The 27764-nt window shown below is 37.4% G+C and overlaps 4 protein-coding genes across 6 annotated transcripts in view; 2 read left to right on the plus strand and 2 right to left on the minus strand.

Moving 5' to 3' along the window:
- Positions 1 to 15552, plus strand: part of LOC128855105 (hybrid signal transduction protein dokA) — a 126001-nt gene extending 110449 nt beyond the window's left edge. Inside the window, exon 3 of the mRNA XM_054089733.1 lies at positions 8634 to 15552. Within this exon, the coding sequence (XP_053945708.1) occupies positions 8634 to 9680 (1047 nt within the window). The 3' untranslated portion in view covers positions 9681 to 15552. The remainder of the gene's footprint in view (positions 1 to 8633) is intronic.
- Positions 15451 to 16952, minus strand: LOC128855106 (uncharacterized). The gene is made up of 4 exons (XM_054089734.1): positions 16570 to 16952; positions 16167 to 16510; positions 15891 to 16094; positions 15451 to 15831 (listed from the first exon to the last, which is right to left on the minus strand). The coding sequence occupies exons 1-4, from the start codon at positions 16757 to 16759 to the stop codon at positions 15607 to 15609; spliced, it is 963 nt and encodes a 320-aa protein (XP_053945709.1). The 5' UTR covers positions 16760 to 16952; the 3' UTR covers positions 15451 to 15606.
- A 693-nt stretch (positions 16953 to 17645) lies between these two features.
- Positions 17646 to 18362, minus strand: LOC128855107 (ATP synthase subunit e, mitochondrial). Of its 3 annotated transcripts, none has more exons than XM_054089735.1 (2): positions 18270 to 18362; positions 17646 to 18148 (listed from the first exon to the last, which is right to left on the minus strand). In XM_054089735.1, exon 2 carries the CDS (start codon positions 18099 to 18101, stop codon positions 17862 to 17864), a length of 240 nt encoding a protein of 79 aa, XP_053945710.1. In that variant the 5' UTR covers positions 18102 to 18148; positions 18270 to 18362; the 3' UTR covers positions 17646 to 17861. The 3 variants fall into 3 exon arrangements, with proteins under 3 accessions (XP_053945710.1, XP_053945711.1, XP_053945712.1); XM_054089736.1 differs by having other exon boundaries at positions 18231 to 18326; XM_054089737.1 differs by lacking the exon at positions 18270 to 18362 and adding an exon at positions 18242 to 18266.
- Positions 18363 to 22423: 4061 nt separating this feature from the next.
- LOC128855108 (uncharacterized) lies at positions 22424 to 27035 on the plus strand. Its single transcript, XM_054089738.1, has 7 exons — positions 22424 to 23046; positions 23115 to 23236; positions 23407 to 23520; positions 23605 to 23855; positions 23929 to 25473; positions 25536 to 25774; positions 25860 to 27035. The coding sequence occupies exons 1-7, from the start codon at positions 22837 to 22839 to the stop codon at positions 26307 to 26309; spliced, it is 2931 nt and encodes a 976-aa protein (XP_053945713.1). The 5' UTR covers positions 22424 to 22836; the 3' UTR covers positions 26310 to 27035.
- The last annotated feature ends 729 nt before the right edge of the window (positions 27036 to 27764 follow it).

Genomic DNA, 27764 nt, shown 5'->3' on the forward strand with positions numbered 1-27764 from the left:
TCCTGATTTCCTAAGCTTCGCTGAGGCATGTTGAAATTAATTTTCTCGAGTGGCATTGGAGAGTCAATCAAATCGAAAACGAGAGTAAGGGAAAGAATAGTCCTTCTAATATCTATATTAGTATTTTTAGATTAATAAGCAAGCATCGACTTTATAGGCTGTTATTGGATCGGTGAAATTCAAAGAACGCAAAGCATAACACACAGAGGATTTCTGGACACGTTCAAGCCTACTAATATATATATAAATATATAATTGGCGCGTACACCCGTTTTGGGTGTTTGGCCGAGCTCCTTCTCCTATTTGTGGCGTGCGTCTCGTTGTTGTTCTACAAACTCCTCCGAACTGCAGATATTTTCTATGAGGAGCTTTTTGATGGCATAAATACATTCGGAGGTTTGCCATTGCCTGCCGAGGGGCGACCGCTATTAGAAAAAACTTTTTCTTTATTTTGATCTTTCTTTCGAGATTGTCTCTGAATTCCGAATGGTAGTTATGCACTAACCCATTTGGCTACGGCGGCCGCCCAAGCCTACACTAATAAGGCAAGTATAATATGAGGGCCAAATAAAGGCGACGTATTCCAGCTTCGAATGCACCAGAAAGGTATATACCGACTTTAGAGTATATGAATCAACAAAGTCCGAACTAAAACTGCGAATAAAAGCAAGTACAGAATATGACTTTGCAAGATTGTAATTTATAATAGTAATGGACGGGTCGAAGATGGGTAAATGGGCAAAGGCCTCTCTTTGTTTCAGATAAAGATTTAAAAGGCGTATTTTAGAAGTTATGTTTTCAAATAGCTAAAAGGTAATCAAGCTTCCCTTCAATCGGACATTTGCACATACATCTAAGTACCTGATCACAGCGGTATCAAAGTATTGAGATCGCCAATGAGTGAGTTAGTAATAACAGAATCGGCAACGCCTTTATATGACCGGAACCAGCTTCGTCCGCGCTGACAATATTCAAGCAGTCCACAATTTCATACAATGCAATCGATAGAATCTTATATGAAAAACGAATTTTGCGATAGGTAAAGGAAATTACAGGATCACTTTTTTTTTTACAAATATACCAGAATACATTAAAATTCCTATCAACAGAATCAAATTTTCGTCACAGGTGTATTTGAATAGTAATCAGTAGCGGTAGTCCGTCAGTTTCTGCGGCTTTATTGCACTTAAGTCTCGGGATTACGAGTACTTTTCATACTTCATTTAAGCGAATTAAATATAGAAGGTGTCATCTTCCCAAAACCGTTACTTTATTTTCCGCGCTTTTGACATCGGGCATCTTAATAACTCAAAACAAACAAAAGCAGGAGAAATTACATGTTTGTGAAAATTTACGGAATGACCTGGTAATATTGCGAGTTGTGACATTTAAACTAAACAAACTAATAAAAACGAAGTGCCGCGTGTTAAACTGTGAAAGCACTAATTATAAAAATACCTCCAAATGCAGTTTTTTTGCGTTTTTATGCGGATGTTGCCATGGCAAGAAAGTGTAAGTGTGTGTGTATAATTTTTTGTGTTTGATAGTTGATATTGCTTTCGCCTACAATTCCCCTTCACAAGCAAGTAATTCTCCTTCATTTTTGTATATTCTTGAAGCCTGACGTCACAACGAATTTAGAAGGCGCAATCTCTAATTCAATCATTCTGGATACTTCGTCATTCTCATCACTCGTGGCTCAAATTATTATCTTCCCTTCGATATGCTGCTTTCACAATTTACCGGAGGAACAAAGCATAACCCTGAGCTCTGTTCACCGATAATTTTTGGCAGCGATATGCCTTGGCCTCTTACCTTGCTATGCCTTCCCTCAAACAGAAATCAAAGTTTCCTCAATCGTATCCTAATAAATTTCATACTTAATTAATTCAGTATTACAGATTTTTTTTCAGTCACTGGAGAAGTCAATGCGCCTCAGTCCATTAGCGAAGGTTTCATTTTCGTTGTGGCTAACTTTTTTAACTATTAGTATGGAAATGAGTGGTGCTGCTGCAAACTAGTCTCGAATTCACTCAAAAATCACTACTCGGGAAGCAATATTTTCTCTGCAGGGTATGTGTGCCTGTAAATATAATACGTAACTATGTACCGTTACAATATTCTAAGTAAGTGTGAAATGGATTTCGAACTCCCTTTTAACCTAATTTATGCTACACAAATAAACACATTTTAAACGAACAGCACCATTGACTGATCAAAAACTAAACAACCAGAAGGTGATGACGAAATGGTGAAGTAGCGCTGGTCTCACCTTAAACTATGGTGATTTCCCAAATTTTCGTTAAACATTTTTTTTTTTCTTTTTACCGATATTTTAATAACTACAAACAATTTTAAGTTGGAACGCTACTTTAATATTTTTCAAAACTTACATATATGTAGTTAGTCTTGCCATAAATTCTGTGACAAATTTAATAATAAATACGCCGAGAACAAATTCGCAGAAAAAGTTGCGTTAATTTTGCTTTTGTTCGTGTGCATTGTCTGTCTACTCAGAAATTATACTCAGTTTCGTGGCAAATTTGGCTTGTTAACAATGAAGTGGAGAGCTAAGGTCAATCGCATTGCAGTGATTGCATTACAAAAGTGTGGCAAAAGTGCAAATGAGATTTACGAATTGCAGCAAAAACTTAATATCTCGATAATGTTTGTTTATCGCACGATCGATAGTTTTTCCCAAACGTCTGAAGTGACAGACGGAAAAAAAAGTGGTCATCCTTGCGTGCTTCGAACCAGTGCAGCCATAAAAGCCGTTCGACGAAGAATTCGCAGAAATCGTCTTAGAAAGCAGAAAATCATGTCCACGGAAATGAATGTATCCACCAAATCCATGTCAAGACTAATTAGAGATAGTCTCCACATGAAAGCCTTCCCCTGCTTAGCTGATCATCTTTTGACCACACGCTTGAATAAAAGTCGATTCGCAAGCTTTTTTGGCGGCACGCGCGCAACGGCCATGAAACGGCCACAGATGAGAAAATGTTCAATGTTGAAGAAGCATGTAATAAGCACAACGACAAAACCTATGCTAAAACTTCTAAATACGCAAAAAATATTGTTCCAAGGGTTCAGCGTGACCACTATCCAGCCCCTTAAGGGTCTGGTGGTGAGTTTCTTGTAAAGGCGTTACATCTCTTCATTTCTGCAAAAGAGGGGTTAAGACCGGAACAAAAGTGAACCAGGAGGATGTCTTAGACGGCGTGTGGATGCAGTTGAGTAGTACTCTTTTCAATGGAGAGCAAGATTCCACTCCAGCCCATAAAACAAAAACCACCCAGCAGTTACTAAAGCTCAATATTCCTGGGTTCATAGCCACAGACGATTGGCCGTCTGCAATCTGTATCCTTTGGACTACAGTTTGTGGTCATAATTGGTGAACATGGCCTGTCGAAGACCTCACAGAAATTTGGAGAGTCTGAAACCATCTTTAGTTCGAGCAGCGACGTCAGTATCTATGGAAACTGTGAGTGCTGCAAAAGCTGAATGGCCGAATGGTTTGCTTATGTAAACGCAAATGGTGATCATTTCGAATGAAAATTCACATTTTTTTCTTTTATTATTTACATTTAAATAAAATTACTTCATTAAAAAAAGTATTATAATTTCATGTCTATAACGGACTTAACTTGTAACAGAACTTATAGCAGGACTAACTACATATACGTACATACACACAATACACCATGAAACATTCCTTAGTGGTCAACGAGTACTTGTATTAATGTGAATCAATGAAATTTTCTGACAAAAATTTTCGTGGATTATTTTAGTCCACTAATGTCCTATTTAAAAGGGTATTTTTGACATTTCTTGAAAAGCGGGTCCCGTAAAAGGGAAAGCCATGGAGTTAAAATGTTTTACAAAAACGTAATATTAAAATTTCTTTAGCCTAAATTTGAAAACTTTAACTGACTGGAAAAAAAATGAAACCTGCTGGACTATAATTTTGTTCTAAAAAAATGGTTTATTCGAGATGTACTTTCAGAATTATATCGTCGCTTTTCTATCTGTTTGAAAATGCTGTTGAACAGTATAATTAATGGGATTGTATTGGAAAAAACAAGTTTCGCAAGAAATTCTGGTTTATAATTTTTATAAGAATTCACTTTTTAACAGAAAATTTGGGCGACTCGAAGGTTGTTCATTATATGCCGAGGGCGGAGATTTCAGAAAAAAAGACATGTAGCCTACTCGAACAGTTTTAGGCTATTAATAAATCCTAAGACTGTTGTAAGCTTAATTTCTACCAGATGGTTTAGATTTATGACCCCATGTGCCTCTTTGCAGAGTCTACAAGAATCGTTTTCTATTACACCTATATTTTTCATGTGATAATTAATTTTCCTGTCCTGTCCTGTTAGTAGTTCAGTGTAAAGTTGTATGTCCTTTCTGCTTAGGTTAAGGAGTGCTTCTGTCTTTATCCGTTCTGGATCTATGAGTCTTTTCGATTGCCGCATGTCCGGTTGGACTCTCCAGTAATCGATTAGGCCTCGTTGTTCCTGCTCACGTAGAAAGGCACTTTTAAAGCTGTTATTTACCCCCCAGAAAGGTTCAGGACCTATGAAGGGAGTGTTTGTCCCCTTTTACGCTCAAGTGACCACAATTTCATTCCCTTCGTGCCCCTCATGTCACGGAACCGACATTAAGGTAACAAAGTTTCTTGATGCTAGGATGTTGAGGATTTTAAAACATTCCCAAACTAATCTTGATTAGAATGAGAAGCTATCCAGGGATTTGGGGCTGCTTGTTTGAATTTTTTGGAGAATTTCTTGTCGTGAACTGTCAGGCACGGAGAGTTCCGGATTGAGCCCAGAATCCTTACATGTCCTGTAACATTGCCTTCCTTGAGATGGAGTAGATTAGGTAGCCTCATAGCTGCACTAATTGCCATCTCTTTAACTACAAGATATAATGGAATGAGTCCAGTGACAATTCCTAAAGCCACTGTCGGGCATGTTCGCATTGCTCGCGCAGCGCTCAGACAGGCTATTGTGTATACCTTGTTAAGTGTTATCTCAGTCTTTGTTTGGTCTACTTTTGGCCACCATACCAGAGAGGCATAGGTGATAATTGGCACTATTATTGTCTTACCTATAAGACCATGCCATCATCTTTGACCGCAGACACCATGTTTTAGCGTAAAGCCTTTGGCATACGTATATTGCTCTCTATGATTTTGATACTTTAAGTTCAACTTCGATATGCTAACAGAAATGTTGGCTCCTCTCGTAGTGAAGTGAATTTGCGCATGATGACTACCATTCGGTGCATTACATGTTCAGTGGCTACTGGGCTTGAATAATCGATTGGATAGAAAGTATTGCTTCTAACAGCGGTCACTCTTCCACAGGCTTCGCCTAACTTTCTAGCTTTAGAATCTATGCATTTATTAGAATCTTTTAAGAGAAAAACCATCAGCCCTTTGAAAGCAACGTAAACCTGTATCGAGTCGCACGTTACAAAGTAATGTTGAAGCTCTTCCAAAACATTTAACAAATAACGTATGAGGCAAATTATATTGACATACGAGTATATTATATGTATACTATAGTTGAATATATATAGTTGAACATGCCTTTCGTTGCAGTGAATTCATTAAAAGTCATTTAATATACAAAATATTACTTTTTTTAACTTAAAAAACTTTTTTGCTTAAATTCTGCTATGTTTTTGTTTTTATTTGCCTTCAAAATTTTATTTTTATTTATTTCATTTTACTTTGCGTAATTTTCCTCGAATTGCGAATGTTTTTCCGTTCGCATGTCAACAGGAAGCGCTCGCCATTTTCAGACATAACATCTTGCACAATTATGAATTATGAATATATTAACGTATGTAGTTGCTCATTATTATTATTGTATTGTAATTATTTTTATTATTGTATTATTATTATTTTTTTTTTTTTTGGCTTTTTGCTGACTTTTGTTTTTGAAAGCTCGTTACTTGCTTAATTGATGATTTTAAATCCATGCACTCATTTTGCAAATGTTGGAAAATATTTTTACAAATTACCAAACTAACTAATTAGGGAATATTTGGTTTCTGGTAGGAAACCCGTTTAACGAGCTTGTAAAATATAATGCTTTGTGAATGGAAATAGGTGATACAGCAAGAGCAGAAAACGTGTAAAGACAAGAATGTGAAATCTCAGTTCAATGGATAGACATTTTTAAATTAAAAAAATAATTGAATGTATAGGTATATTAGATATTTTATGTGTGATGAAATCTCCTACCCGAATTTTGTTAGAGGATTCTATAGAATGTTTTTTTAAGAGCTTGAAAAGCGTAAATGATAAAACAAAAAAGAGAAATATTGTTGGAATAAATTTTGTTTATTATAATCTGGCAGATAATTTCATTTTATTTTTTTCCCCAATTTTTGACTACTTTCCCAATAAATCTGAATAATAAATCTAAACGAGCCCAAGCAGCAAAAATACGACACAAACAATGGTCATTTGGCTTCAATAGTTGCACAAGCTTTATTTTACGGGCAGGTAAGCCAAGATCATTACGTCAAATTTTCCACGTAATCGAAGGAAAAAGGCCAACAAGTGGAGAATAATAACGAATCGATATTTTGGCGTCTTCTTCAACTCTTTACTCAATGAGTTTCGCGGAAAGATTTTTTTCTTTTCAAAGAAAATTTCTACACTTTGGAAGTGTTGTTCTGGCATTAAACGATTCATAATGATCTGTCAAACCTTATTGAACAGATATGTCAACACAGTTTGCTATTATCAGCTGCCAAACCATAGTTATCGATATCGATAGTTCTCATGCAGCTTAAAAAAACAGCGATATAATAAAGTCACTCGACGCAAAATGAAACAGAAGAACCTAGTTACCAAATTACCATATTATTTACCAGAGAATATCTAAAACAGAAAATAATTATAATCTAATTAGTTCTAGGTGAATACGAATATCGTTCGTAAGTTTTATTACAACGTAGTTCATCTAGCGTTCGAAATTTAGCTTAAATCGACTATAAATAAAAGGCGTGCGGATATTTTCCAATTATTTTATTTTTATTATTTTTTTATTGGAAAGAACATCTCATCATTGCTGACTTTTAGCTGTATGGACCGACATACTCAATAAATTCAAGTACATTTTTACGAGTTTTAGAACATTACCTCACCCAAGCACTATAGGCCAGAAACCCTGCAAAAGTGGCGAAAATATCAAGCCATGGTAGGTTTTCATAAAACATCGTATAAAGGATTTTTAGGTTTTTGGGGTCAATCTAAAGCAAATTTTTGAAAACTCACGATGGCAATATGGCGTACGACTTTTAAACTAATTAAATTTTCCAATTTGGTTAAACTTCGTATAGGGGGTATTTTGAAATCGCTGATTACGAATTTGACACCACGAATCCGACTAATCTATGGCTAGATGCAGATCCTAATTTGGCTCGTGGAGCAGGGATACTAAATTCAGGCATTCTTTATGATGAAGATGAAGTGTGTCGTTTCTCCGTTCAAGGGTATTTTCCAAAACTTGGCGTATTGTGAATATCCGATCAATTGGGTATTTTACCCACAGTTAGTTAGGAGATTAGAACTTTCCCCCGGTAGCGGATGCATGTCACAATAGACGATTAAAGTCCACACTTGTTAGTTTTGAGCATCAACTTAGCGCTACGCGCGAAACAGAAACACAAACGGCTTGGAGACGATAGGAACTCTGTCGTCTTGTACTAAAATTTATTGCGGAAGTTGGGCTCAGAGAAATACTATGAAACCATGGAGGGAGCACAGTAGATCTTTCCGGTCGCAGTGCTCGATTCTCTCATACTAATAATAATAACCAATTTCATAAATTGATTTCAGTAAATTTTTACGGAGCTCTGGCCCATAATGCAATGGCAACTTCGATTGCTTGTTTTAACTTATGAATCGTGTGTGGATGGTTGGTGTCAAGGATGACAGATTACAAGGTTTAGCCATTCGAAGCAAAATTGTAGTAGTAACTTTGAATGCCACGTCACCGGGTACTCTGCAGCAGAATTCTGCCCTCTCACGTATTCTTACGCTCGTCCAATGAGTCGTTGCTCAGAGGGCAATGAAATAATATCAGCATTGGTTGCGTTATGTTTTCGTCACCGTCATATACATACAAACCGCTCTCATGACCCCTGTTATGTCTGCTTATCAGCTGATTACTCCTAAATAACAGAGAGCCGGTTAATGGTCTGATATTGGACACACCTTCTGAAATATTCTTTCCTTGAGCATGAGGAACTACTGATCGGACGAGTGTGTGAATACGTGTAAAATGAGCGGGCAGAATTCTGCTGCCGAGTTCCACAGTGCCAAGTACCTGGAGACGTCGCAGTCGAACGTGGCTACTCTCACTTTTATTTTTCGCCATAGCGGATAGCCAAGCCTGGTAATCTGTTATACTTGACCAGGGGTTGGTGTAACATTTAGCCAAATCAGCACCAAACAAAAAAAAAAAAAAACAATGTAGCCGAATTACAGTATTTAACGGTTTTTATTATACCGTTAAAAAAGTTTCAGTTCAATAAACCTCTTCTGAACTATACAAAATTAAAAATTATTTATCCTAACCTCTAATTTTATTCATTTTACTCCTTTTTAGGTAAAAATCTGGTTCCAGAACCGTCGCACCAAATGGAAGAAGCAGGATAATGTCTCCAATACAGAGGTCGCTGAACACAAGACCACAAATACTTCGAAAAATTCAACAGAAAACGGCAAAACGCAGACCGGCACAGCGTCAACGAGTTCAAATGCCACCGCTGCAACAACACCAACGGAAATTTTGGGTAAAAAATCGCAAAACCATAACAACAATAACAATAATCAACACAATATTAGCAGCAATGGTAGCGCTGAAAAGAGTCGCACAGCCGCCGCAGGCGAATTAAGCGCCAAAGTAACTGCAAAACAAGCGACTAAAATCAAGAAGCAACTCAATGCGCTCTTGGAGAAAACCACGAAAAATGCAACGACGCCGGGTGCCAACAGCAATAGTGCATTGCTGGTCAATGGTGGCGCAGCCAATGGCGTTACAGCACCGACAACAACGGGGGCCGGCGGAAAAGTGAGCAACAACAACAACAACAAAAACGCGACGGAAAGTGCACATCAACATCCGCACAATCACCAACACCATCACCACCGCGTTGTACACCACTCGCACTCGCATGGCCATCATCGACAGCACGCCATCCCGCTGACTGTCGAACCGGCTGCACCATTGGAGCAAACAGAGAAACTCGAAATCAAATTAGAGGAATCACCACAGCATCGTGAACTGCAATTAAGCCTGTTGCGCGCTGCCAACAGTCACAGCCCATTGCATTTTAGCGACATGGATTTCGAAAGCAAATTGGCTGCTTCGAAAATATCGAATGCGCTGCTTAGCGCCAAATTGAATGCCGATAGAACTGAGACGACGAGACGACGCAGTAGCAGTAGTAGTAAGGAAAAGGAGTTACAAAAGGTGACAGTGAAAGCACGAGCTGAAAAACAGTTGAAAGTGCAGGATGAAAATGCGTCAGATATGAGAGGCGAAGAGATGCAGATAGAAGAGGAAACAGATGTAAAAACACCAACTGGTGATGGGGATGAATTCGAAGAGCATGCGGAGGAGGATGCAGAGATGCGTGATGCTGAGAATTAAATGAAAAAGGGAAAGTACGAAGAGAACACTTTATGGAGGGATCTTCCAGTCAAAATGAACTGTGCCAAAAATTATATAAAAACACGAAATTGAACAAAATGTTATTTTTTAGAAATTTATGTAATTGTATTGCAAATCTAACTGCAGTTATATAAAGAAAAGCTCAATTAATGCAAATATAGATTACTTTAAGTTATGTATATTATATATTATATCTATATATATGTATGTATGTTTTTGTGTAGAAGTGCGTAAACTAAGAAGAAGTGAAAACTAAATTAAACAAAATCAATTGAACAAACAATCGAATTAAAGTAAATAGTTTTTGCTAATGCTAATGCTTATTGTAAAGAATATAATTTTTCTATCCTATATGCAGGCCGCAATTAATCAACTAAGATAAAAATTTAAGAACGCTCAATTGTTGCTTAAGTGTTGCCATAAATTCAATGGAAAGAAATTTAGATTGAAAAATGTAACTAAATTAAGAAAGTAGTGATTATAAGAAAGTATAAAAAATGCGAATATAAGTGAACTACATACAAATGTAGATATTTATGGGTACATGAAGAGCTTTTGAATCTATGTTAATTTCGATGTAATGTGATAAATGGAAATGTGCAAAAACAAAATAAAGGAGCACGAGCAGAATTAAATGTATACGAAAATGCTGCATATAATGATATATACATACATACGTACCTTGCTGTGGGCTTTTCACAAAAAAGAACTCACATACGTATGTATATCCAAAGAAGCAATTTTTCTGGTGAACGAAATCTCACATTAAATTCATTAAAAATAGTTGTCTGCGTAAAATTTAAAACTTCGTTTAAGATGTTTCGGATTGTCCGATTTGGCTCAAATATGCACTGTTTTGTTGTATAATTTGTTGCCATTTTAAAGGTATCTTCATAATGCCTCTCTCATAGAAGTCTTGGTCCTTATTGGCGAAAAACACTAGTAAGCGATTTTCACCATCTTCACTTAATACCAATTTCTTATCACTCAGGAAGTTTTACAATGAGGGAAAAAGGTGGTAATCACTTGGTGCCAGGTCCGGCCTAAATGGTGGATGCATTAAAACCAACCTCCCGGAGTTTTTTGGCGAGTCACGATCGTTTGACCACGAACTCTGTAACACATTGATTTTTCTATATTCTGCAGCAATATTTATTAGCACCTTATTTAAGTGCAAATCAAACTTAAATACGAAATTCGGTTATATAAAAAAAAATTATCCGGGAAAAAACATAAAATTTATAGTGGCTCCAACCTCCAGATTTATTTATCACTTTAAAAATCCGGTTCGACATAGAAAATCTGAAATGGGAATTTATTTCATGTAATTTAAATCTATGGTTACGGAACCTTACAGACTAGAGGTACAAAATAATTTAATGATTATTTCTAAAGATAAAACTTAAAAGATGTCATACAATTCATTATCAATTCGATCGATTTAATCTTTGGCATGACTGGTATGTCTTACAGACTAAAGGTGAACAGTTTTACTTAGTACTGATGTAAATGTTAATAATATCTGCCCTTTTATGTTATTGACATTTTCATCAGTACCATCAAAGGTACCTATAACATAAATGGGCAGATGTGAATAACATTTACATGAGTACATCTCTCATAAAAGGGCAATATAAAGTAACAGTACAGAGCGTCAATAGAAGATTTAAAAGCAGACCTTGAGGATGAAAAATCAATATTTATTTATTGAGATTTTATTATACCCCAAAAGGGCTCTGGTTATATGTGTAAAGTACCTGGAGATAAAATTGATTATGAACACGAAGAGCTTTCCTACGTATATTAAAACTAAACTGCACGAGAAGCTCAGTACAGTCAATGGAACCACTGATTACTTCGTAAACAAACATAGGAGACTGGATTATTCTTCTGCTTTCAACTGCTCTTCAAATTTTATCAGTTGGAGTGCAAAGCGAATGTACTTACGTTGCACCATTTCTATTCTAATAGCAGGAAATTATAGATCGGGCTCCATATGATACACGGGCTTACACGGGTTTTAAACGAACTGGAGAGTGGTAGAGAAGCTTTCTGGTATACTAATCGTTTAAAAATCGTTTGAGTAGCAGCGCAAAAATGTCAGGAAGGACATAACATATATGATTTTTTTAACGTAAAACATTTAGCGAACACAACTGGAAAATAAAAAAAATTGTTTACTAAAATAAGTTGCTGTTTAAAGGCATTAAAAACGAGACCATGCTTCCATAACAACGTTACGTAGCTCTTCTACCATCTGAAACTTACGTCTTACAGCTTTAACTTCTTTCGAGTATAAATATTAATCCACATGTTCTCGACCGGATTTAAGTCTGGGGGATCCTGATGGTCACTCTAATACTTGAATTTGTTTTTCCTGAAGCAAACTTCGTTTGGCAATTCACGTGTGGCATCTTGCTTAAATATGATGATAGTGTCTGGCAGCTGTTCCAAAAAGACTTCGACGAACAAATTTATGTACTCTTTTGAGTTCACACGTCCGGAAATTTTGCACATGAGTATCTTGTTGTAATAACTGAAACCAGCGCAAATCATCAAAGAATCACCTTCAAAGTTTCGCTAGCTAGAAAAATACTCTGGGTCCTTCAAATCATGCCGGTAGTAATTAAAACCGTCAGGACCGTCGAGATTGCATTTTTTTTCGCCCGAAATTATCACTTTATTCACTCATCCCTCCATAACATACGCTATTTTGCAAATTACTGTCTGGCACGTTTGTGTGACTCCGTCAGCACCGGTTTTGATTTCAATTTTTTGCAACCTAGTCGATTACTATCGGCAAATATGTTCGCGCGCTACGTTTGCAAACTGGTTATATATATATATATATATAATTGGCACGTACACCCTTTTTGGGTGTATGGCAGAGCTCCTCCTCCTATTTGTAGTGTGCGTCTTGATGTTGTTCCACAAATGGAGGGACCTACAGTTTCAAGCCGACTCCGAACGGCAGATATTTTTATGAGGAGCTTTTTCATGGCAGAAATACACTCGGAGGTTTGCCATTGCCTGCCGAGGGGCGACCGCTATTAGAAAATTTGTTTTCTAAATTTTGGTGTTTTACCGAGATTCGAACCGAATGGTAGTCACGCACCAACCCATTCGGCTACGGCGGCCGCCATTTAATCATTTATAATTTTCCATGCCGTTGTATTTTTTTTTTAGACCAGCTTCAATAATAGCGAATGGTTGTCGCGGAGATAACTTTTGATTATTTTAATTTGACTGCTTCGTGTTATACTTTTTCTTTAGTTTTACGATATAATCTATTACTCAGGCCGCGCGATTTAATTTAATGGCAATTTGTCTGTTAGCCTAGCCAGTGACCTTATAGGCATGGACCCGAGCAATCTCTTCAGGTGTTAATGTTTTTCTTTTTCCCATGATGACTGTTTGTAAGAATTTATGGCGTTTTGAAATATTTAATAGCTAAATAAAATTTAAACTTTAAATATACGCACAAACTTAATGGGTTTTATACCCAAATTGCACAATTGGGAGCACACAACTGTCTTTAATTGAATTTCGCAACAAAACTAGCACCCCAACGAAAACTAAAAAAAAATATCTAACGGTACTTGCATTTCTTGTGCAAAACATGACAAAATAATCAAAACGCAACACTTTGAGCACAAAAACTAGGTACCGTTATGATTGAAACAAATATTAACAGCAGGAATTCCAGCTGCTTTAATTGAACTTCGCGAAGTGTATTTAAGTTAATGTTACACTATTCTGAAATAATATTGAATGAGTGTGATTTTTTGGGTCGGAAATAATAGTTTATCAATCATTTACCTTCAAGTGTCTTCAGCAAGTTCACTATAGTTTGGCCCATTATACTATATTTTCTTCTAAACTTCACTTCAGTTCATAAAATATGCAGCCACACACCTCTTTTTACTTGTTTTTATGCTTATATTCAAAGCAGCTCAATGAAAATTAAATGCAAATGCATTTATAATATTTATAAATATCATCACTTTCCAACTTTAAACGAGAATTACATTTCGTTGGAATTGACAACAGTATTGTGTTGCCGGATGCCTGCAAATGAAAATATGAACGGAAATGAAGTATTTGAATTCAGTGTTGATGATGGGGATGGAGTTATCGTGCCTCCATACTGTACACATACTTATGACGTTTTAATTAATGAAGGCAACTTGTTTTGAAGCGCGGCCATAGGCCTCCCATGCAGAAAGAAACTCTAGAAATGTACAAACAACCTCTTTTCCAACGTCTCTGTAAAATTCAACCTGCATTCGAACTTCTTTCCTTTTTGTGGTGTCCGGCAGTACAACTTTTGGCTTAATTGCGTAACTTTCACAAGAAATTACTTAAAAACTATAAGCTTCCGGTGGATACAGTTTTTAGTTGTAAGATGGGGATATACCCCACTACCGCTTTTTTTTCAAAGCGTGCGACATTATACTGAATATTCCACGAGTTTTTAACAAATAAAATTAAAAAGTGCATCTTGAATTGCTTAACAAGTTTGAGCTAAAAAACTTTGAAATAATGCCAACTTGCCAGATTATAAAAAGCAATATTTCTCGTTCTGTGAAATTAAAATACAAAAATTAAAGAGCGAAAGTATACTTTGCCATTGGCTTCCCTGATATTTTAACTTAAAAGTGCAAAAGAGATTTTCGCCCAAATATTTTAGGTTATGCGGCAGCTCAACCTTCTTTTATCGAAAAAACAACATACACATCATCTTAAACTGCAAGTTTTCCTCTTTCGAATGCCATTGAGTTTGCTTCAATCAATTTTTTGCGCATTTAAACATTTTTAAATTTATAATTTTCACAACATTCGATATTTAGTCAACAGTCAAACATCAAAAAGGTGAAAATTTTTAGAATAAAATCTCTGAATAAAAGAAAAAAAATATCGCATTCAGTATATCAATAACCTTTAGAAAAGTATACTCTAGTTGTTACTTGAACTTCCTGTCGGTCTGATTCTTCTATTTCTGTATTTTTTGTCAGTAAGTATAAGATACATATATTTTTTTTTAACTTTCACTTTTGATTTCTCGTCATCAAGTTATGCGAGTTGTGCACACATAATTTACACACTTTCTTACTAAAACATATGAAATTATTTTACCAAACTCACTTTAAAGAAATAAGGAAGTCCAGTTCGCGCCGAACTTTACATACCCCGTTTAGTAAAATTACAAAAAAAAAAAATCAAACCTTTTCCTCTTATCATTATGATACACTTGTCGGCATTGTTGTTGCAGCATAAACATTTCCCATACATGTTTGGGAATGCTGCTGGAGTGACAGTCCTTGGCCGGATATAAATCACACACAAATCCGCATACAAATCCGAAATATATTGATTTAATGCATTCAAATTCTATGGACTCAGGAATAAGACAATGGATCGCCTTCAAGAATTATACCTATAACTATGTAAAATATTGGAAAATTTCATTATAAAGAACATTTTGGTTGTCAAATGTCCACAGAAATGCACGTATGTATGTATATATGTAGAGTGTAGCATCAAATGAAATCTCACCCAAAATGAATTATGCTCAAACGTATAGTAGCAGAATCATTTTCAGCTAATTTAAGGGGTAAAAGTAAATCCTTTGAATCATATGTATATTCATGCTTATGTACATAGTTCATAGTCATGTATGTGTGTACAATTGCACGTGTTTACCAATATTGAATGTATAGAAATAAATACATATATAATTCAAACTTTAACTATTTATTGAATGTACAAAACACGAGCATTGTAAGCTTAACAATAACTGTGCGGAAACAAATTAAAAAGAACGCAAATAAATATATTAATTAAATACAAACATTGATATGTGTACTTTAGAAATTTAAGCGTAATGAAGTCAAGTGTATCTATTCTACACAGGAATATCGACTACACCGCCGGTAGTGATCAAAAACTCAGTTACTTCGTTTGGTGTCTCTGGCGAGTATACGATTTCGAATCGGCGCACAGTAAATAAATCACCGTTGATTTTTACTTCTTTCGGAACTCTAGAGAGTTTAATGCGCGAACGGCCTAAATGCGCCCAAGCTAAACCCAAGCAAGGTGTTTCTTTCGCCGCATCACTCACCGTGGCGACCTAAGGGCATAATAGGAAAATGTATTTGATTTGAAAACAAACTCTTCAATATGTAGTACTTGATTCACACAAATAACCGCACAATTGTATTTGTCGGCGTAGTGCAACAGGTTGTTGGCCAATTTTCGCATATCACGCGCACGCTTGATGTAGTTGTTGTACGTACGAAAAATCGCTGCTACTGAATCAATTATAATAAGGCCAATGCTTAGTGATTCCATTAAATTTGCCAGACGCACTCCCACACATTTAAGTAGGTCATCCTGTAATAAGGGTTAAAAATGTAAAATTACAAGTAGAAATTGCGTAGTTCTAAAATATTCAACAACCTATACCGCTTCTAACACATGTTCAATGTAAATATTTCCCATGTAATTCATTTGGACATCGGGGAAGCGTTTTTCAAACACTTTCGCCAGCTGGAAGAGGCGCTTTGAAGGAAAGGTGTCTTCAGTGCAAATAAAGGCAACTGCTTTACCCAGACCTCCCAGTTGCTTGGGCAGCTGCACCGTCAAAGACAATTGTAGCAGCAATTGTGTCTTGCCAACACCTGAAGCACCACAAATCTCTGTTATGCCACGCGTTGCGATGCCACCGCGCAAGCAATTATCAATCGTTGCACAGCCCGTTGTAATATGCGACCACTTCGCGGATAATGGCGAGTGCAGTAAAGCGGATGCTGTATCGAATAAATGCTATGCAAATTATTGTAAAAGAAATTGGCTTGAAGTTACTCACCTGGCTGCGCAACCACTTTTGCGGCTGCTTCCTTGAGTACACGTATATCCGCTTCCGGGCAGTCCTGCAACAGTTTCGACTTTGTGAAGGGGCCGGGTATTGCATACTTCACAGGTTGCTTAACATGAGTGGTACTATGTTTAGCACTACCGAATGTATTAAAACCCACGAAATTTGGGCTGTATGCCATGATATGTATTTGAATGCTGAGTACTAATAATATAAATTTAATTTGAAAGACATCCTAAACACTTTATTGATCCAACAATTTCCACTCAAACTTCATTTTCGCGGTCTTTTCAACAACAACTTATTCAGTGTGCGAGCGCTGCCAGAGCCAAAGTTAATTTAAATTTGATTTCTTTTTTCTCGTACATTTTCATTTAGATATGGCAGCATTGCGGAGCAATGCCTCAAAAGTCAGCTGGTGGTGGATTTATAAATGAGGGATTTTCAATTGCTGTACTCCTATATTGTGATGCTCAGTAAAAATACACAAGTGCAATTCAAAAATGTATGAAAAATCAAAACATAATGTTAGACAACAGATTTAGATAAAAAAAATAACTAGATTTAGATATTTTAGTTTGAAAGTTACTCCAGTGAGGGAAAAATTTTGGCTGTTGATTTAAATTATATTCGATAATGCCTCTGGACTTATATCAAATCAAGGAATATTTTTTAAATAGTTGTTGTTGCAGCAGCATAAATATTCTCCATACCTGGAGAATGCTGTTGGGCTGATAGTCCTTGGACGTATATAAGTCCGGGTCATTCTGTTAGCACAGCACCAATTGCCTTTGCTCCATGCTCGTACTACATATTTTGATATAAATTTAAATAAGAATTGTACTTATTATTTGTCATTTTTACATACTATATGCCTTGGTCTGGAAATAGAGACAACCTATTCATCTACATTACAAAAATTTAGAAGATACCATTTGTCCCAACCTCCTTGAACAAAGAAACCAGAGGTATTTAAGTATGTGTGATAATTTGTGGTCGTGTAGTTTTCGTGAGGTAAAAACAAAAGGCACTTCATTATTTAATTCACTAGAAATCAACTCAATTCATCACTTTTTACATATATTTTTATTATAACCAGTTTTAATTATAAATTAAAACACTGGCTCGCAAAACAGCTGGAGTTGAATCGTTGAATATCACTAATTTCCAAAGTTGGGGAAATTCACAATCAATAGATGCCTTTACAATATTTCTTTTTTATTGAAATCACATCGTTTCAATTGTGGATAATATAAAATATACGTCCTTCAGGAGTCAATAGCTTATTTTTTTGGCTTGGAAAGTTCCTCCAACGCACGAATTTCAGCCTCTACCGCACGCTTCTTCTCTTCGGCTAACTTGGCGTCACGTACAACCTTTTGCTGCGCTTCGATTATGCGTACCTTCTCTTCCTTCTTGGACAACCTGTTCTGATGGAAGGCACCATAGCCAATGCCTACTACTAGCAAAGACCAGCGGCCAAATTTGATTAAAGGCGATACACGTACTGGAGCCTGCGACATTGTGATTACTGTTGCGTTATGTAAGTTGCGTTTAATCACCAAAAAGTCTGTAATATAAACGAAATAAATTGATTAAACTCTTATTTCAAACACAATTACTTTCACAATTTTATTTCAATAAAAATACACTTTTTCCTAACAATTTCTACAATTTTATTACGAAATTACCAATTTACGGAGCTCGCAAACCTTAAACGACCAACACCACCAATGGAAAATCGTAACCTCAAAACGACAATTTTGACAACTGGAATTAAAGCGAATTTGTACAAGGTGACCTTACTAGGCTAACACAATATTTTCGCGTTTGTTCTTCCAACTTGGTGATTTGAATGTCAGACATTTGATTAGAATGAAAACAAATAAAGCAACAACAAAAATAAAATAGATAAATCTTGCATTTAAAATACCAAATTGCAAGAAAAATATAAATCAGTTGCCCTACTAACCGCACCTTGTATGAATTCGCCTTGACTGGAATTCGAGAACTGAAATGTCATAGAAGAATGAAGAATGTGCGCAATTCATTAAAATTCAACAGAGAGGCCATATTGTGAGGAGTATTCAATTCCACCATTTATTTTTTACAAAATGTTGCTCCGTATCAGTGGTGTCATGATATGCATGACAATATACGCACAACTTATTTAATTGTCTAAATAATTCCCAGTAACAGAGGGTCGTTTCTTCAATCAAAAAACCTATATTAGTGATCACTTTCGAGAGCAACTTTTGAGTAGCTCGTTTTAGTCAGAAGTTATAGGATTTAGTACGAAGTTTTTCTTGAGGCAAGTTTGCGAAAGGTATCGAAGCATTTTACCACGCCTTGTTTACTTTTCGAACCGTTTTGTTAATTTCTTGAAAATTTGTCAATATTTTCTCTCAAGCAGAAACCCATCCAAAAAAGTACAAATACAAAAATAAACTAGGGTCTGTCAGACTCACGCACGGTACTTCTAAGTTGGTTGTTCCATGCATGGGAGCCCCGGTTTAGATCTCTCCCCCCTCTCTCGTGTTAAATTCAGGTTTTCATATTTTTTTTTTTCTATATCACTCCACATAAATTTGTACTATTTATTTTTGCCCTTATTAGCTTCAAATTTGACACTTGGGTGCAGTGTTGCACTTGACGCTGACATTTCTTTGCACTTCCAATGGTATTTTTTGCCTACTTTTGGCGCGTTAATCAATTTGCTTTGATCACCGAAACGGTTGAAATGTCATTTTACAACCTTCTACTTCAACTATCGTCACTCGTTTGGCAAACGCACTCATTGTATCGCTTCGTCTCCTCCATACCTACCATCTATTTACTTCACAGCAGTTTCTTATTGCTTTCCCGCTTACACACATTCAATCGGCCCTTTATCTGATACTCACACACAGCACCCATTTGCACGGGCTTTGGCTATCTATAATACCCGTTGTCGGTTGTCGATTGTCGGTTGCCTGCATGTCGCCAGTCTACTTCAATGCTTACTTGTGTGCTATATACATTTCAGTTCATATTATTTCGAAATTATTCGCTACAGGGTGTGCTAGAGACGTTTGCATTTTTGTACTGGTTTATCTTCTAGAAGAAGAAGGCCAGACGAAGTATTTCGTTGTGTAACTAAGTATTCTTCAATAGAAATTTGTTCAAATACCAGTGTCAAACTAATTTTTAAAGCGAAAATCCTCTATTATAGTCTCCACACGCTATTTACTTGTATATAAAAGAGATAATTGCGGAACATAACATGCATATACAAATTAATGTACGCTCAGTTTGACCCTGTGTACTCTGTTTTTTATTATACATTGATAAAATATAGTTATAATTACAATGGAATCATAGGCACCTTTTCAACGCATTTCTAGTATATACATCGATTGTATTCACATATTGTTAAAAACTATTAAGAATATCGCTTCGTTCAGTGCGAATCACAGGTCAACGCAATATCCTAACCTCGCTTCACACTTACTGAACGGCTGATGCACGGCGTGGGTAGTTTGCTATAGAGCAAACGGGAGAGAAAGAAAGGCATTCGAGAGAGAAGGGGAGAGACGGCGTGTCTCGGTGGCTCCCTCACATCGTTCAGCGCTTGCGATGCGAGAGAGCGAATAGGCGATAGTGGGAAGGAGCAGCTGCTCCTTGGCCCCGCCCATTTGACGGATTTCGGTAACGCTCCGAACTTACCGTTTCACTCGCCTATTTTCAATCTGCCTTGGGGCCCCCGACGCGCCTAAAGAAGTTTCACTTCAAAAAATACCTGTTTTCTTGGCGGGCAAATCAAACATTTTCGAATTATACCTTGATCTCAGTATAGTTGGACGCTTCTTTTATGTTAAATTGTTTGTTTTTTAATGCAAAGTCACTTTAGGCATTCAATTTTCCCCTCGGACACAAGCCGTGGCAACAACGTGGCAATAACTACTCCGAGCGTTTATCACCCGCAGCGATTCCAGTATCGCAGCAACGGCACAAATTACCGCACGGCAATACCAACAAATCCGACGCCGGAATGGATAGCACTTTATATTACGCACAAGCACTAGCCAGGAAATGGAAATAAGCGCCAAAAAGTAGGCACCAAAAAAACGCTTAGGCGTCGATGGACGAGCCATGCAACGTTTTGGTCATTTTCGTTCCGCGAGAGAGAAAGAAGATATAACGTAGAAGAAAAGAAGAGAGAGAGCTTATACTTTATATATATCTTAGATACATTTTAGGCTATTTTTCCTGAGTTTTTTTGTGGTTGCTAATTTCTAGTGACAAATAACACTGCTTACTTGTTGGCGCTTGTTTGTTGTTGCAAACTAGTAGGAAATATATTTTTGGTGCCTACTGTTTGGGGCGTTTTTTTGGTCCCCATTGTTTGGTGCCTACTTTTTGGCGCTTATTTCCGTTTCCTGGCTAGTGCTTGTGCGTACTATAAAGTGCTTTCCATTCCGGCGTCGGATTTATTGGTATTGCCTTGCAGTAATTTGTGCCACTCTTGCGGTCCTGGAATGGCTGCGTTTGTGCGGGTGTTAAACGCTCGGAGTAGTGTGCGTTGTTGCCACGCTTTGTGTCCGGCATTCACCTACACCGGTCGACCCTTTTCCGTTTTTTGTAAATTTTGTCTATTTGTATTCTGTGCAAATGTTGTGAAATTATTTAGATATGTATATGTATATTCTTTCTCTCTCTGGTCTGTGTCTCTTTCTTTGTCAGCCTTGAAAGTTTCACTTCTGTTATGTGCAACACTTTTTAGTGTTATTTGAGACTTATTTGGTTGATTGTTTTAATTTCGAAATATGTTGGAGCGAAAGCAAACGTGATTGTGGAATTAAGATGCCATGTCACAGATTTCAAAAATCATGTAAGTACGGTGTTCATAAGGATGTCGTATAATTGTTGTTACAGACCTTAAAGGACTAAACATATTTTCAGAGGGTTCGCAAAGTGGCGAAGAAGGCATAATATTAATTCCCACGCAGTAAAAAATAGATGGTTGCGGTTTTGATATACATATTTAATGTATTTTTTAAAACTGTAGGACAAAACGCTTATTTACTCCAATAACTAAAAGCATCGAGAAAACGGCTGTCAAATTTTCAAATTTACTATGCCTTACTGATTTTCATCTAATGAGATACTATAAATGGGTATCGCAATGCATTTTTACATAGCATAAAATAAGAGCTTGGGGTCATACTTATATAAAAAAATTTGCTTCCTTTCGGATTATGAAACTATTGAAGTAAATGCACCTTGTAAAGAATCTTAATACATTTTTCCATTTGAGAAGTGTTAGCTGTCGGCTTTAAATTTTCTTACTAACTTGAATTAACTGCATTTTTACATAAGTGTTTCTATTTTTTACGAACTAAATTTATTTATTTCTTACTAACTAAAGTTTATAATAAACGCTTTTGGCAGCACGTTTTTTGTGCCTCCAACGACAAAGTTTCATATTAATGCAATAAATATCAAATCATTTAAATTTTGCTATTTTCAAAACATATTTATTAATTCAGAAATACAATCTTAGCATCAGACCATTATACTTAAAAAATAAGTAAGTTTGCCGAACTGCCAATGAACAAATCGCTAAAGTATCGACATTTTTGTGAGTACCCCTACCTTTTTTCTATTCATCCTTATTTTCCACATCAGCTGATTGGTTTATAACTAATAAAGGTGGCAGCCTTCGCAAAAGCCGGACAAATTACCAAGCTGATTGTCAAAATAACTGTCAAATTTTCAGTGCCTCTCACTTTCACCACCGTCAGCGAATGGATTTGTTTATATTTCCCTCTCACTTGTGTTTGACAATTGTAGCCGCGGCTACTTTGTAATGAACCAAACGATAGCGACAGCGACGCTAAGATCGGCTGCATTTTTATTTTCACCTTTGTTCGGCTGGCCGACGCGACTAGAGAGAAATTTTAATTAATTCAAAATTTAAGCGTAGTGGCCAAATGTAATACGTTGTTATATTCACTTGATGATGTATGTAACTTTCAGGAATAAGTTCTTTTAAAGAGTCAATTGAAACATGAAAGTTATATGGCGAGAAATCTTTGCTTAGCATTGATTAAGAATAAATTGAGAAGCTGGTTCGACGAGGTAGACAGGCAAAGTGCTAGAAAGGAGAAGGAGTAAGTGAAGGTACAACTATACAGTCTGTATACAGAGTACATACTATCCCGATCCAGACGTGGAATCACAATAATAGTTGCGGAAGAAATCGAGCGGTTGTAGGCGATGGAAGCCGATTTTGGTACTTTCGCTGAGTCACTATCCGCTTCCTCCGAAGAAGATGATGACTTCTCAACGGCTGAAGATAGTTCTGATGACTCGGACGGTGCGAGTAGCTATGCTCAACAGCAGCGCCAACAACTCTATGGGTTTAGGGAAATGACAAGCGTAAACAACAGCCCTAAAAATTTGGTACAGAAAATTTACAACAGAGAAGTGAGTTTAAGGGAGTGATATTCAGTGAACAGAAATAAAAATTATTTACTTTAACGTTTTATTTCCAGCGGACTGGTAATTTCACGTGTAGAAAACGTTTGACTCAGGCACCAGAACGCGCATTCGACCAAGTGCCAAATAGATTAAGATTTTGCCTCAAGGATATTGTGCCGAACTGCTTCCTACAGGGGTAAGTAAATAAGAAAGAATGTGCTATCGAAAAAAATCATTCACACGACTTTCGGGCATTGCAACGATTTGAAACAATTACAACAACAATAACTTCACCACTTCGATAGAAAAAAAAACTTTTTCTTAAAAGAAACCGTTAAAAATTGTTTAAATGTTTCTTTTTTTTAGACACATGTTTATGGGTCTTAGCGCCTGTGGTCAGTTCCTGCTGAGCTATAAGGTATGCTGCAATGACAATATGATTGCTAATCACTATTCCTTTAGTAATGGATATAAGTACAGGTAAGTGCATTAATTTTTAGACAAATTTTGAATTTGAAAGATAAATCTCTATTCGATCAAAAAACTTACATTTACATTTTTCAGTTTGTACTTCTGGGTATACCAACCACATAAACCGCTCCGCAGCTTCTTCAAGTGCTGCCTTTTTGACGATCATGGCGTTGACAATCTGAAAAAAGTAACAATGACTCAGTGGAAGTGTGCCGATCCTCGCATTCTCATTGTTCATGGCGCCGCAGAAAATGAGAATGAAGAATCATACATAACTTACGTTAAAGTTCCTAGACTCGGTTGTTTGGAATGTAAAAAATTACGAGATTATGAAGATAGCACCTGTAAGTAAACAACCCAGCCGATTTGCAATAAATACGATAAGAAACCTGTGTAAAATCCCGTTTCTGCTTTTAGTCTTTCGCTGGCATATGTTGTGCTTGAAGTGCAATCTCACTATACACACCAAGTATTCTTCAACCGAATCCGATCCAAAATTTAGCTCGCAAATTAATCTGATTTGCCCCGAGCGTATTTTAATAGTTTCAAACGGTTTTGTGCATATGATGCACATTGAATTGATACCTCCCGCTGGTGCAATCAATGCCATACAACCTCAACAGCAACACCAACAGTTGACATCTAGTCGCAGCACACCATGCCATGAATCATCAGCGGCGAGCACATCGAGTATGGAACGTCGGCTGATGCCGCTCACTGCTGATGAGCAAGCTAGTTGTGACAATCACAATAACGTTATCGCCCGCATTATTGCCGATTTTAGTGACGTCGAAACGGATTCGACACATTCCAGCGAAACGCCTATACGGCCTTCACAAAGTGACGCATCCGTTACTTCATCGAGCTCGGCAGTAGCATTTATTTCACGAAAAACTTACGATGAAGTAATTTTCACATGTAGCGGCAGCGCTTCACCCAACGCTACAGTTGCTTCGAGCAGCACTACAACAAGTAGCAACGCCAAAGCTGCCGATACCACAGCTAGTACGACATCGACAGGGATCAATAATAGTCCCAGCGGCGGTAGTACTGCACGTTTTAGCCTGATCAACCATCGTGGTAGGCGTCATCATCGCATTGTCACAAAATCCTTCCGTAATGGCGTTACAAGCATCGATCTGCAAACTACAATTCCCACTTCCAGCAATCCGGCAGCATCAGCAACCACGGCCGATCGCCTAAATGCTTATGAGTTCTCAGAGGACAACGAAAAGTGTGAAAAGATTTCTACATTGCGCAAACGCCGTTTAGCTGATAAAAAGTATGAATTCTCTGAGGACAACACAGAAAATATTGTACCATTTACGAAGATACGTTCTGCCAATAAAAACCTCGCTATGTCGCATTATACTACATCGTATGGCAGTAGCAGTACACGTTCACTGCATCGTTCAGCGACCACAACTGCTGCAAGCGGCTCTCATCATTTCTACAATTCGCCATGTGCTTCACCGTCATCCTCGCCACGGCCTTCACATGCTTCCCCGTCCAATTGTAGCGACGCTCGCCATTGCACGCCGCCTCCTATGCATCGCGCCTCGCCCATAACGTCGTTGCAACAGGGATTTCGTTCGCCGCCTTGTAGTTCACCTGTTGCTGGTGGCCTGATACGCTCACCCAGCCGACACGTGACACCAGCCCACATTTACGGCTCCATATCGCCACCGCAGACCATTTCAACAGCCACACAGCAAATGCTTAGCTTCAAGCCGCTGGGCACTTTATCGCCACTGCAAGTGTCTATGGCCAAACGGCATCTAGATTTGAGTGGCACCATGTCGCCGAATGCGCCATTCCTGTCCCCGCGTCGTGAAGAAAATCGTGTGGTGGAGATGCCTCTACAGGCGGGCACAATACTAGAGAAACCGGTGTGTACGAAAAAATTCAAAAGGCGATTTGTGGAGGAAGACGACGCTGCATCGGTTATAACCAGTGAAGAAGGTACGTTATTGTTAACTAAATGCCACGCAATTCTTATTAAAATATTCTGTCTTCTCCCGTAGATGATTGCATTTCGCCCGGCTATCATACATCGCTGCCCGTTGAGGTGCACGGCTCGTGCTATTCAGAAATGCAAATGGTATCGCAGGCAACATACCAACAACTCAATTGTGCCAGTGTAGTAATAACGCAACACTCATTTGATTTGGAAACTTTCACGTACTATGCAATAAGTGCGCTTTGCCAGAAGAATGAAAAAACCTATGATGTTTTCTATGATTGGGCGTGTGAGCTAATCAGGGTAAGTCTCATATACCTAAGCGCACATTTCTGTAGAGCAAAGAACCATAGAATTCGTCTAATTTGCCTTACTTTTCGCTTGCTAGGTTTGCCCAGTCAGTCAAACAATTATTTGTCTGTTAATGGCACAGTTCTCTGCTCGCGATCAACCACCAACATCGCCAACGAATTGCCTCAACTGTTCACGCAAGTTGGACTGCGCTTTCCATCGTCGTCAATTTGAGTGCCGCATACTTTTCACTTGGAATATGGAGAATGGCGAATGGGAAGTGCTTGACTATGGTGAATTGTACGAGTGTAAGCTGTCGGATGTGATAAGCCCAATCAAACGTTGCGGGCGCATGCCAGTTACATTGTCGCAGCCCGCAAAGAAGCTGGCCCACGAAATGTCCATTAGCCTCAGCAAAATAGAACAAAATTATACCTATAATTTGCGTGTACTTGACTCGAATATAAGGAAGTCCAAATTTAGTGTGGCCGACCATGACAATGTAATCGAGCTGTGCTTAAAACGGCCACGCGACAGCGATGCATAAACGGCGCTATTTGCATACGTATAATATTTACAAATATAATCGTGAATGTGAGAAGAGAATCATGAGGAGAATGTATGTATGTATTTTGAGACTGAACGTTTTTGTTAGATTGAAAACGCTCTAGAAAAACGAGCCAAATGCTCAAGTCATTTAATTGAAGTTAGTTTAAAACGTATCAAAAGACTACAAATGAAAATATGCTGTCATTTTTTACTATTAAGTACTTATGAATAAGTAGGTATGAATATTTTAATTTGAATAGAATTTTTGTGATTTTTTCTTTTCCCTTACTAGAAATTTAATAGTTTACTTTCCTCTAAGAAACTTTTTTTATTGTTATTCGTGAATTTGCTTTTTTCTGTTTGCCAAGGGAGCTAAATGAGTTAATTAAGTATCAATTGTGAAATTAAAAAAAAAAAAAAAACAAAAAAAAAATCGTATCTTCACGTACTTGTGAATACGAAATGGGTTTGTAAAATTTATTTACATTTTTATGAGTATTTTGATTAATTAAAGTCAGCTCGAATATTTTGTTAGGTTTTGTTTATTCGGAAAGCAGACTAGACGATTTTTATTGAATTAAAAAAATTCAATTAAAAAGAGCACAAATTGAATGAGAAACCTATTCAAATGAATTCCCTTCAACATACAATCCATTAATTACTCCATATTATCTTTGTCAACTAAAAAATTTAAAATAAATCAAATTTGGATTTCTTGTAACGATGTGACATATTTTATTTGTTGGTTATTACATCAGCGCGAGGGAAGCGTAGCATTGTAAGTCTTCGAAGCATTGCTACAGACGTAAAAAAGATGGGCTGCAACTGCAGCAACAACAGCGGCAGCAGCAGTAGAAGCAGAAAGATAGACCAAGTATTTAATGCTATTAATGTCCGACAAAATATTTTTTTAGTAGTTTTTCTGGACATATTTTGCCTGATTGTTTTTTTTTTGTTGTCGGGACAACTTACAAGTGCAGCACTCAGACATGAATTAAGTTCATTGTACTACACTTGAATTCCCTTTTAATTTTCTTTAAATCTACCCGATCTCCGAAGAAATCTGAGTAGATCTTGTGGTGCCAAGGAGCCAAGATGGTCGCTTCTTAACACATCAGTGCCAAAGACCTCAAACCTGATTCGAGCGAAGGCGGGGCAGACGCACAAGAAGTGGTCCGCCGTCTCATCCTCCTCTTCACAAGCTGGGCAGAGTACACTGTCTGAGGTGCCCAACCTTTCCATGTGCTTCGCCCACAGAAAATGGCCCGTCATCAGTCCAACCAGCCGTCTGCACTCCCTTCTGCTTAATGACAGAAGGGTTTGCGACAGTCGATCGGACATGACAGGTAACATCAGTTTAGTCCATCTGCAGCCTCTCTCAGCCTGCCAAGCTCGCTTGTGGGTGGCTGTGATGGCCGAAGAAGTGAGTGGCAAAACGGGCTCTGGGCCAAAG

This window comes from Anastrepha ludens, chromosome 2 (genome assembly GCF_028408465.1).
Source record: "Anastrepha ludens isolate Willacy chromosome 2, idAnaLude1.1, whole genome shotgun sequence".
Lineage (NCBI taxonomy): Eukaryota > Metazoa > Arthropoda > Insecta > Diptera > Tephritidae > Anastrepha > Anastrepha ludens.

Bases quoted from the DNA above. Each gene is read 5' to 3' on its own strand.
- LOC128855106 (XM_054089734.1), bottom strand. From the start codon at position 16,759: ATGGCATACAGCCCAAATTTCGTGGGTTTTAATACATTCGGTAGTGCT. The intron at 16,095-16,166 runs GTATAGGTTGTT...CCCTTATTACAG, and splicing joins TTGAACATGTGTTAGAAGCG to GATGACCTACTTAAATGTGT. The intron at 15,832-15,890 runs GTACTACATATT...TTATGCCCTTAG, and splicing joins CGGTTATTTGTGTGAATCAA to GTCGCCACGGTGAGTGATGC.
- LOC128855107 (XM_054089735.1), bottom strand. From the start codon at position 18,101: ATGTCGCAGGCTCCAGTACGTGTATCGCCTTTAATCAAATTTGGCCGC.
- LOC128855108 (XM_054089738.1), top strand. From the start codon at position 22,837: ATGGAAGCCGATTTTGGTACTTTCGCTGAGTCACTATCCGCTTCCTCC. The intron at 25,474-25,535 runs GTACGTTATTGT...CTTCTCCCGTAG, and splicing joins GGTTATAACCAGTGAAGAAG to ATGATTGCATTTCGCCCGGC. The intron at 25,775-25,859 runs GTAAGTCTCATA...TTCGCTTGCTAG, and splicing joins GGGCGTGTGAGCTAATCAGG to GTTTGCCCAGTCAGTCAAAC.